Source organism: Hesperophylax consimilis, chromosome 5, assembly GCF_061612785.1.
Source record: "Hesperophylax consimilis isolate HC1 chromosome 5, BYU_Hcon_1.0, whole genome shotgun sequence".
Classification (NCBI taxonomy): domain Eukaryota; kingdom Metazoa; phylum Arthropoda; class Insecta; order Trichoptera; family Limnephilidae; genus Hesperophylax; species Hesperophylax consimilis.
In genome coordinates, this window is record NC_142840.1 from 18,470,870 (window position 1) to 18,483,210 (window position 12,341).

Genomic DNA, 12,341 nt, shown 5'->3' on the forward strand with positions numbered 1-12,341 from the left:
ATTTCAGTTGTTTGGTTTAGTATGGTACATGATTCATTACAAACATCTTTGTTACATTTTTTGTTGTGTATTATTATATGAATGTTGGGGTTAGTTTTGAATTTATTTATTGTGAATGGTATATAAACTGTTTTTTTTGCGTTAATTGTAAGTAGATTTGTATCGAACCAGTTTTTTAGGATTTGGATGTCATTATTTGCATTTTCATTTACAATTTTCCAGTCATTACCCTTAATTATGATAATTGTATCATCTGCGTAAGATATAACTGTTCCACTGAGGTTTTGTTTGAAAATATCGTTTACGTACATGATAAAAAGTAAAGGACCCAAAACAGTACCTTGTGGTATCCCAAAATCACTTGTGAGTGGTAGACTAGATGCGTGATTAATTTTTACAACTTGTGTTCTTTGGTGAAGATAACTTTTTAGCCAACTTAATGCTGTGTCATTAAAACCTACGATCTTTAATTTTTGTATTAGTTTGACATGAGATATGCTGTCGAAGGCTTTTTGGAAACATGCTTATATAATTTCACTTGTGAATGAACAATCTAGCAAAGGAGCGTGTTTTGTAGTATGCCAAAAATTCTCCGTGGCAAGTTTGACGGAATGGGTTTACAAAGGCTCTTTTTCCGGTACTTATGTACCGATAGAGAATTGCTGATTACAATACAATTGTCGAAAAAATATAGGTGCCTGAATATGTTCTCTAATCCTACTACGAAAGCCTACGTTTTTATGATACCTTAAGGTGCACACAAACATGAGTTTGATGTGTTTTACATCAGTTCACAAGTCTCTGATAGCATCTTGATTGATGGGGAAAACGTAAGCGCCAGTAATATTACACAACTGTTACACGCAATATCCCTTTCATCAGCATAATACAGTAGAAGGTTTTGAGTTATTAGTTTTAATAGATTTCAGCTTAGGCTTAGCGACAATTCCTGGACACCCGAAGCAAGCCTATGTTTACAGTCCCCTTCAAAATTTAAAATCTATTAATAACATGCCAATGACAATTTTTGTAATTGGTTTTTACAAATAACTAATATGTTATTGATTATTGCAGGTATGAGCAATACGTAATGCTGTAGTAAAAATGGGGTGGAAATACTGCATGTTGCATGGTGCTTGGTCTAATGGTATCGGTTTTAAAAATACGCCTCATTTCAACAATTCGACTTTTGTTGCTGAAAGCAAAGCGAAAAATAACCAACTAACTAAATAATTAACTTACTAACCATCATGCCACTCGGTCTTAGCACACACTACTTGCTTCATTTACACTCATACATATTCTTCTATTGTTCTGACATGGCCCGATTCAAGTGTGCAGTTCACTTGCTCGTGCCATGTCTTTCTAGGGCGTCCTTGACTTTTTTCTGCCGAAGTAATGGTTATTTTTAAACAGTATAGTAGCCGAGACCATTATTTCAACGATTTAACGATTCGTAAGTAGGTACCTACATCAGAAATAATGATTGAATATCATTTAAATTGATTGGAAACCCAGTAGCGGACCACAGAGAAACGAGGGGACAATGCCACCCGGGTTCCAGGTATCAAGGGAGTGCCATAAAAAGGTGGAAAAAATATACACACTCTCCCCAACCATAGGTAATTAGGTACACAACGAAAAATGAGTTGGCTTTAAAATATGAGCTTTGAACCCATGTGAATCTGCGAGATGTCACTATTCCAGAAAAGTACTAATATGCAGTTGTTTGAGCACTATAACTAAGAGTAAGAACTTACACGTGATAATGATTTATCAGCCGCTCGCAGAAAAAAAGTTCATGAACTAGGATTATTTCGAAACAAAACTGGTGCTTAAATATAGAAATTTAAACTATTTTTATAAATGTTTGCTTGTTTAAAGTTTAGTTCGTAGTCAAATTAAAACGTCAAACTAAGCTTTGACACGAAAAGTATCATTTCTATTCTCGATCCTCAGATTTGACAAGTTAATCGCCCCGTTCCCCGGAAAGTAATGTCTTCAAACAATAGAACGTAAAAGTTTACTTGTGAATACAAAACCAGCGTAAGAGATAAGCGGGAATGGGGGAGGAAGAGGGAAGAAGCCAAGAATGGGACTTGAACCCGTATACATTACTGTGCTAAGTACAATTGACAGTTGAGACAACCTACTAAAACTCGGTTCAATTCAACTGAACCAAAGGTTAAGCGGGTTAAACTGATCCAGGGGTTAAGTCACTTTACATTATTCTAAATACACCAACTCAAATTACTTTCTTCTTTACTTGACTTAAGCCCAGATTAAAAATTTCAATCAAATTAAAAACTTTCTTCCCTTTTTAAAATGCTTTCGGACTGTCTCTTGTTAAATTGGTTTTGTAGTATGACAAGGGATTTGGCCGAAAGGAGTTCGCTTAAAATTGAAACGAATTATTTTTTTAAATGAGTGTAAAAGGGAAAACGATTTTCAATTTAAAGTACATTAGACCTTTTTCTAGATTGAAAACTCACCATATCCGGTCTGCAGTATGATGACAGTAAGTGCGAGCAGCACTTCCCGGTGGTTCGCCATCTCCTTCGCTCGCACTCACACCACGTGACTTCACGGCCTCCAAATCACCTCATATTCACTGCTATCCTATTTTATTTCGAGCCGAATGGACTATTATTTCTTTAGATGGAATTTCACTTTTAACACATTGAGGACATGTAAGAAGAGATATCTTAACACTTCACACGTCGACGAAAGTCTTCCTTGACTAGACCCCTGGAACAAAAATAAAATATGTTAACATCGTCGTGTAATAAATAATCTGAAAAAAAGTGAGTTGGGTATATTCGTTTGATGAGAGGCGTTATATCCACTATGTCTTCAGAAAATAAGATGCACGGAGAAAAATGAGTATTGCTGATTCATTAAAATCCTTTTAAAAACGGGAGTGCTACCCGTTTCCTAAAAAAATTAGTTCATTCATAATATATCAGAACACGTGTTCATGCACCTGCCTTTGTCCTGATAATATGCAATGACGAACTGCGAAAATATTAGAATTTTTATGAACACGTGTTTCGACATTGCGTTGCGATAACGCGTTCGTGTTTTACTGAAAGTTTAATAGAAAACCTATCAATTCATTCGTAAAAGTAGTTTTTAACTGGATTACGAATTGTTTTAAGGGATTCTTAATAAATTTTCAATATTTTGATAGTATGATAATGAGTCAGTTATTCACTTTATTTTATATTGAATGCGTGCCTTACAATAGAATATTTTTGTACTAAAACAATTTATAGGGGATAATATTGTCGATCTAATTTTGTTGATAGCTCTATTTATTGAAAAAATGTGTACAAAGTATTCAGAATAAAATGCATTTTATAGTAACATTTTATTGCACATTCCGGTATTCATTAATGGCTTTTTGAAATATCCCTAGAGGGGATATTTATATATGCCATACGTAGTAATGCAAAATCATGTGTTTTTGGTTTGAAAATTTGGTCACCTAGAAATGTTTCAGATGCTTTAATTAAATACTGCGAGTAGATTACATCTTGGCCTTTGAAATAATCGAGTATTTTTTAGATAAGTTTTTTATAAGCCCAGAAAATAATTATGTAGTAGGCCTCTGAAAACTGCTTTAAAGTTCAAAATCTCCTACTTACGAACCCATTTTCGGTTATTATTTTATTGCATAATGTGGAAAATTAAGTAATTTATAAAATGATCGAAAAAAAAATATTTATGCCTGAACATCCACAAAATAAAATAAAAGGCACTTTTTGGCCAGGTTTTTTTCTTGCATAAATCAAAACAGGCGGATAGTGTTAAGCGGGAATTTAAACCTTATCGCCATCTTCGTAAGGGTTGTTATTGATAGCAGCTCAATTAAAAATATTACACGACGTAGTGCATCGCTTTATGGCTTGGAAATTTATTTCTTATATTGTTTAACCTCCTAACGATAAGCTTATTGAAGTATCTATCCGATAGAAAATGAGTATGATGGAAGGTGATTAACAATTCCACTAATTAAAATAAACTTAACACTTGTTATTTAACGGATAACATTGTGTATTACTATCGTAGTAAAATAATACAACATTGTTTGTTCAAAGTCCTTAGTTTGTCTAAAAAGCTAGCGAGGGTGAACAAAATTTACCCGACCTCGTTATATTCACTTATGATAATATTTATACTTGTCACTTACAAAATCCCAGATATTTTTCGGATGAATGAAATCCTTTCAAATTTCAACACAAAACATACGAATGCGATGTTTACATTAGCCAACAAACACTCAACATTACACCACTCTACCCCGAGCCAGTTTTACCCACTCCAAATTGACAAAAAATGAATTCCATTAACCCCTATTTACATAAGCATATTTTTGACGTTTTTTTAAGTGCCCCTTGCGATGTGTGACCCGGGACGACCACACCTTACCTCTCTCTAGATTACATTAGCTTTCAGAATGCGTATTGTCAAGCCCGCTGCTTACTGATGGATTAGTCAATATGATAACAATCTCAAGAAACATTAATGTTATCCTTTGGGTCGATATGAGGGGTTAAAATAAGGGACTCTAACCTGAAATTATTTTTGTTATCTTCGATCTACTTATTAAAAGTAACAACATTATGTGATATTTATAATAGGTTGTCGTCATAATGCGTTGTAGAGGTATGTACTGGTAGTACCTATGCAGTTGGCTTTTACACTTATTTTAAATACAAGGGTCGGCTTTTAGTGAAGAATAAGTCACTCAATAAATAACCAGAAAGGTAAATAAACGTAAGTGGTTACTTAGAAACATCAAAAGAAAAAAAAGATTATATACATATGACATTGAAATGGCGCTGAAATTCTGGCGCTGGTATTTTTATACTGGTTAGTCATAGAGGTGCTATTGCACACAACAAATATCTCGTCAAAACATGTTACTATTATCACGTGAGTAGCAGTGCGCGGGGACTGTATTCGGTGGTTTTCTGTCGTTCGGCGTTAGAGCGCGGAGGTTAAATTGGACTAATTGAAAGTAAAAAGTGGAACCAATTATTAATTAGTGTCTGGTCTAAATATAATACATCAATGGGGACAGTCAAAACTCACGATAAATCAGTTCCAATTTTGAAAATGACAATTAAAATAATAATTGTTGAAAATATTACATTATAGGAAGATATTTCTTTGCCTGTGTGAATTCTCTAAACAAACACAAACAATTTTTAAAATGCAGTTTATTTAAAGCACTTTATTGAACTGGAATTAGAGACAGGCACCACCGAAAGTATTATTTTTTTTAAATTATTTTAATTTGTCTAATTCTTTATATCTCTCATTTTTTTAATACATTTGTTAGTAGGTACTATTTATTGTTGGAATATGAATGAAAGAAATTGTCATGTAATATAACATTATTAAATACATTTGTTATTAGGTACTATTTATTATTGGAATATGAATGAAAGAAATTGTCATGTAATATAACATTATTAAATACATTTGTTAGTAGGTACTATTTATTGTTGGAATATGAATGAAAGAAATTGTCATGTAATATAAAATTATTAAATACATTTGTTAGTAGGTACTATTTATTGTTGGAATATGAATGAAAGAAATTGTCATGTAATATAACATTATTTCACAAAGATCGTTCCGTCAAGCTACTTGCAATTAGGCAAGAATAAATAAACTAAAATAGTATGAAAAAAGATGTATAGATTTATTAAGGTTAAAACCTACTAATTTTCATCCTTAACACTCGTGAATATTGATGAATTCAAGGGAAGATAAATATTAACTCCCCTTGAAATTTATCAAGGATAAAAATAAAATGACGTTGAACGCTAACGTTTTGAAGTAAGTATTAATGTCCTTCCTGAAAACATTTTTGTGCCCAAATTGAGATTTTTAAAAACGCATTAAAATCCGAAGCTCCCCCACGGTAACATTCATTAAAAAGCTTGTTCTACTAAGCGTTATGATTTACACAGTGATGCTGTTTTATCATCCTAGTAATGATCGTGTAGAAGTGCTATATGTTTGTGATTCCTTCCACGCATGTGTTCCACACGTGGGCGTGGACTCGTCACCTAAATGGAGTAAGAGAATATTATAATAACAATACTAAACAGTTAGCGTTTAACGGGATGGAGACGGGACATATTCCAGTAACGGAGATGACATATTATATTCACGGCTGGTAATAATATTACACGGATGAGTTCACTGATGTTCTCACACCAAATCTGGCCGGAATACGGAACACGCGTAGTTGAATTATTATGTGGAATGCCTACGAAATTTTAACCTTTTGGAGAGAATTTATTTAATATTCATCCTGTGATTTACTGAATAATTTTTCTGGAAATCGACAGTTTACATTTAATCAGTTTGTACATAAGTATTGTATGGCTAAAATAAAACCAATTATGGATTTCCTCCTTGTGACTTTACCTCTACTGAGACAGCATAATATGGAATAAGTAAATAAATTGGTGAAAAGGAATATGAATTAAATTTTTTTTATAAAACAAAAGATTATACAAAACGAAATATTTACAAAACAATACATTTATAGCCACGGAGAGAGGTTGTAGATCATTCATAATAGAGATATAAACAATAGAGAAATAAACATTATTTATAAATCATCCGAGAAATATTATTTATTTGGTAAGTACGCAACTGAAAATATCAACCTTGGATAATACGCTATTGTAATTATTGTGACAGTATGATAATTCAATAAATTTTATTAGAGAAGTATTTATGTCATTTAATCTACTGAATTCCTTTGCCGTTATCAATCAAATAAAGAACCTAATAATGACAGATAAAGACGTGCAAAGTTAATCAAGCTAGAATTCCTGTTCGCGAGTTTTCGTGGATAGATTTTGTAGGATCATCTTAATTATTTAAAAAATATTAATAACATTAAAACAACAAAGTAGATAAACTCACAGAACTGCAATAGGATTTTATTTATCACCAAGGCTTCAACTCAGATCTGTATTTTACCGGGTGATCGCGCTCACCATTACACCAAGAAACCTCTTTTCTGACAAGAGATTATTCCTCTATTAGACAATTTAATATTTTTAAATACATGTATTTGAATTGAGATTTTGTTTCCTTGATTGAATGAATGAATGATGAAAGTGGAACCTTGCAAGTGGAAATTAAACCACTTCCCGAAATGCGATTTTTCGGAAATTTGATGACATTATATTTAATAAATGAAAATTTACAGCATTTAATATACGAAATAAATGTCGGTACCAACGAATTAGAATTTGGCTTAGGTTTTAGCGTTGTTGACTCTTGTTTCTGGGGAGTAAGGTTCAATTCTCAGTCAAAACAATATATTTGTTTAAGAAAGTTGCTGGTGAAAGCGTCATACAGAAATTTCATTACGTTTGTTATATTTATTTGTAATCACTGTAATATTTACAAATATATTTATGTATAACTGTTTTCTGATTTCGTGTGCTATCCACTTAATTAATCGATTATTTTGAGGCGGCTGTTATTATTGACATGTCATCAATCTTGAATAACTGATTGATATAATGTAAACACAAGGAAAGGGTTATCTTCAACGATGTTGAAGCAATAAATAACTGGTAACATTCAATTAGCTATATAACCGATAAAGTCTCTCTCAAGTTATTATTATTTACATTATGAGGTCAAAATTCAGCAAAACAATTTAATAACCTTAGATTAGTACGACGAAATTAGATTTTCTAGCCGCGGGCAAATACCATTGAAGTTTTAAGTCGATATTAATTTTTGTTGATCAAATTGAAAATTGTTGTTCTAAAAGATATTTCTGCCTTGGGCCAAAATAACTCGCAGATTCAAGGAATTCGATTAACAAATTAATTTAACAAGCATTTTAAGCGAAAAGAGCTTCCATGTACTGATTTTAATTGAAATTGCCTACTTATTAGCTTTTACACCAAAAGGGCGAAATGCAAAGTATCCAAATATTAATATTATTAAATGTAGTGCATTCTACTTTGCTACTTCAATGTAATTAATATTTATTTCAATAATTGTACCGGCAACAACTCTCGAAACCCGCGATATGGGCTTAGTAAAATTTGAACGGCTAATAATATTTTCTAAATCAGAGCAACTCTTTTCAGCTTCCAGCGTCAATTCCATGATGAGCTATAAGCTCTCTTATTTTACAACTTCTTCTTCCAACTCTTCTTATTTGACAACATTTCTGTAGAAATACTTTTAAAAAATTCTGAATCACTCTGTAAACCTTTCACTCACATCATAAATACAAGTTTTGAAAATGGCAACTTTCCCTTTACCTACAAAAAAACTATTATTTCCCCAATTTTTAAATCTGGGGACCCGAATCTAAGTAGTAACTATAGGCCAATTTCTCTCACCTCAAACATTGCCAAAATATTTGAAAAAATTGTTAAAAAACAAATATTTAAATTTGTAAAAGAAAATAAAATTTTAAATGCACATCAGTATGGTTTTAGAGAAAATATGAGCACTCAAGATGCTATCGTTGACTTAACATCTGAAATATACAAATCTTTAGATAATAAAAAAAAATGCATTGGAACATTTGTTGACTTAAGAAAAGCTTTTGATAGTATATCGCACTCTAATCTTATCTCGAAACTAGCGAAAATTAGTATAACTAACAATGCTTTCGTGGATTGAAAATTATCTATTTAATAGAGAGCAATTTTTAAAGTTAAATGGCTCTCTGAGTGATTCATAGACCACAAATTTTGGCATCCCGCAGGGAACTGTTCTAGGTCCAATCCTTTTCATCATTTATGTCAACGATATGTTTAAACTCTCAATTAAGTCTAAACTTATTTCATACGCTGACGACACAGCAATTTTAACTGAGGGATTAACTTGGAATGAAACCCAAAAAACAGCAGAGTTAGACATAAACATACTAAAAAAATGGTTCGATAAAAATTTGTTAACACTTAATACTGAAAAATCTTTTATAATACCTTTCACCATTAATAAAAATTCATTCCCTGATAATTTAAAGATAAGTATACACTCATATAATTGTAATAGAATTTCAAATGTATGTAAACCTGACTGCTCTCTACTTACTGTTAAAACTAATGTATAATATCTTGGTGTAATTATAGATAGTAACATAAAGTGGAAATTACAAATCAATGCAATAGTAGAAAGGTTAAGAAAATTAGTGTACATTTTTCTTAGAATACGAAACATACTAAATTTTAAATTATTAAGAACCATATATTTTTCACTAATTCAATCTATATTACAATATGGAATTGTTGGTTGGGGTGGAGCATTCAAAACTTCTCTCTTACCTTTAGAAATCATCCAAAGAATACTAATAAAAATAATTTTGAAAAAACCGTACGATTACCCCACAATTAGATTATTTCAATAATTTAAAGTCCCTTCACTTCATATTATTTATAACAAAATAACTCTTTTTCAAATACATAAAGATTGTTTCAACAATGACAACTTAATAACTTTTTCGAACAGCAATAGACATAGTATTCTTGGCTCTATAACTATCCCACGCTGTAACACCACCACAGCCCAACAATTTTATAAATATTTTGGTGTCAAATGGTTTACCAATTACCTCTTAACTTAAGACTGGAAACGAATTATGAAAAATTCAAAAACTTAATAAAAACATTATATCAATAGCATATCAAAATTGTTTATACTTAAAAACACAATATAATCTCTCATTTTATTACAATATTGAAATCCTTTTCTCTTATTTCTAATTCTTATTTTCTTATTTCTTATTTCTTATTCTTATTTCTTATTCTTATTTCTTATTCTTATCTCTTTCCTTCTTTTACATCCTTTTCTCTTTTCTATTTGATATAATTATGTTATATATATATGTTAAATTATTATTTACACGCGTTTTTTCTCCGCCTTTTCAACACGAGCATTTGCTCTTAAAAAAGGTGTATCAAGATGTACTAAAAAGAAAACAAACTCACTGTAATGTAATAACATGTAATTGTAAATTTAATGTTATATTTGTACTTCATCATAACATGAAATGACCTCATAAAAAAAAATAAAAAAATAAAATAAAAAGTATATAGCGCATTTAAAATACACAGAAAACATTATAAATTTGAAAAAAAAAAAAATAAAATTCTTGATTACGGTGTACCTAGAGAAATTGGGTTTACTAAAATGGCTGATGATATCTTGGGCTATGGTCGGGTATCTGTGTTTACAGGATGATAAGAAACGTACTTGACACAATTGATTCCTGAAATTATTTGGATTAAAAAATGTTGATGAAATTTAGGTCTCCAATGACATTTTCGGTCATTTTTGAGGTTGTTTTTTTTGACACAAAAAAACTTTCATATGTGGTCACTGATCACTCAGTCGAGAAACCGCCCAATCCCCCACCCGACCCTGATTTCCAATACTAACAGTTTTTTTATAGCTGTAGGCCATATTATTGCATCATTGTACCAAGACTGTAAAAACTCATGTTTGACCCTAGGCCAGATGTTGACATTCTGAATTTCGAATCCTGCCTCTTGTCCAGATGTCCAGATTATAAAATCGCTGGACAAACAAGACTTCCATCCCAATATAAACTGAGACATAAATATCGCAAATATTTTCGGAAGGACGTGAAATTTAACGCCATGTTACAACATATTGGTCATATCCTGTACAAAACTTGCTGTCTAGCACCTTTATCTGGAGGATAAATCACACGTGGAACAGATGTCGGTCCCTTCTAGCTATCCGACCCCGTGTTGTCGTCTCCCTAAGTAAACAATAATATATATCCCAGATTGCTAAATACACATGCCCTTAAAATGTTTATTGCCTTGCATTCCTTAAGATCAGCGGCCGCCCTTTCTGAAAGGTTAAAGAGCTGCCAAATGTGGCATGACCTATACGTGTAGTACGCGTCTTGTGTTGTAGGGATGCCGCTAAAAGTATGTCGTAAGCGTGTTATTCATAATAACAATATATTGTGAAATTGAGCCCCTTAACTATTATGCAGTACCTATGTTAGTGAGTTAACTAAAAAAGGTGCACGTATGTTTTTTTAACGAAAAACCGTTGCGTTTTTAAAACACATATAAAAAAACAGTTTCCGTTAATTTAGTGCGGTACATTTATTGTAATGTTTACAAATGGTTACTGCCCGGAATCACCCTGTTTTTAGACAAAAATATACAAGTTATAAACAAATGTAGCATCATATAATATATTTCGATAGATAGATAGTGTCAAAGCTACATAGGTATTCTGCCGCGGTAACTAAAAACACATTGTCTTCTTTGAGATCACAGCAGTATTGCTAGTAATGCTGTTTGTTGCTTACTGAAAATGATATTCCAGGGTAAAAACTAGTGCAATTTTTGTGACGCTAGAGCTTGCTAGTGAGATTTTTCCTGAGGAATTTCATCTTTTCGTTATGATTAACTTCATTATTTTTTTTCTTTAAACGTTTCAATTTATTCAAATCATCTCGACAACTTACGCACTGAGAAAACTTACCTACTGATATAGTAAAGAATTTCTTCAAATTATTCGTAACCCGGTTAAAAACAGGATTGCAGCATAGAGCTTCAATTAAAAGTCCCCACTGTATACTAATCTCTCGTCGAAACTTTTTCCACTATTATAACGCGTAAGCGGTGCCCTTAGACAGGATTCGGCAGTTTTAGTTAGAGCGTTGGGAGAGTTGGAGGTCAATTGGAGGTCAGATGGAGGTACAAAAGCGGAACCTATTGTTTCTCTTCAAGTCTTATCTAAATATAATACATCAATGGACTGCAGGCCCTAAACGGACGAATTTGTAGGTTTCCTGTTAAACTTTTACTAACAATGAATGTTATATCGCGATGTCGAAACACGTGTTCATAAAAATCATAACATTTTCACATTTCGTCATTATATATTATCAGGGCAAATGCATGTTGACTATAAAAAGGCAATCCCGTTTTTAATCAGTTTTTAATAAATCAGCAATACTCATTTTTCTCCGTGCGTCTATACACATTTACGTGTCTTAGACAACACCAACTACAAGTTAGAGGGGGACAGATAAAAAAATTAAGCAACTCGAGTACAACCATAAACAACGATTGAAAATGCGATATTTATAATTACAAAACCCCAACAAAAATACACCCTAAAATCAGCGTTTCTGATGTTTTCGTTTTGCTTTTACAATAGAAATCATTGAATATCAAGGGACTAAAAAAATCTTGATATATTCAAGCCCAACGTCATGTTTAGGCTCCATTTTTATGTTTTTTTACCGGGCCTATAAAAATGCACCACTGATTGCACAAAGA

The 12,341-nt window shown here is 32.0% G+C and overlaps 1 protein-coding gene across 1 annotated transcript in view; it reads right to left on the reverse strand.

Moving 5' to 3' along the window:
* Positions 1–12,341, reverse strand: part of LOC149423596 (roundabout homolog 2-like) — a 65,408-nt gene that overhangs the window by 33,795 nt on the left and 19,272 nt on the right. Inside the window, exon 2 of the mRNA XM_089632035.1 lies at positions 2,493–2,748. Coding sequence (XP_089488161.1) covers positions 2,493–2,553 — 61 coding nt within the window. The 5' untranslated portion in view covers positions 2,554–2,748. The remainder of the gene's footprint in view (positions 1–2,492; positions 2,749–12,341) is intronic.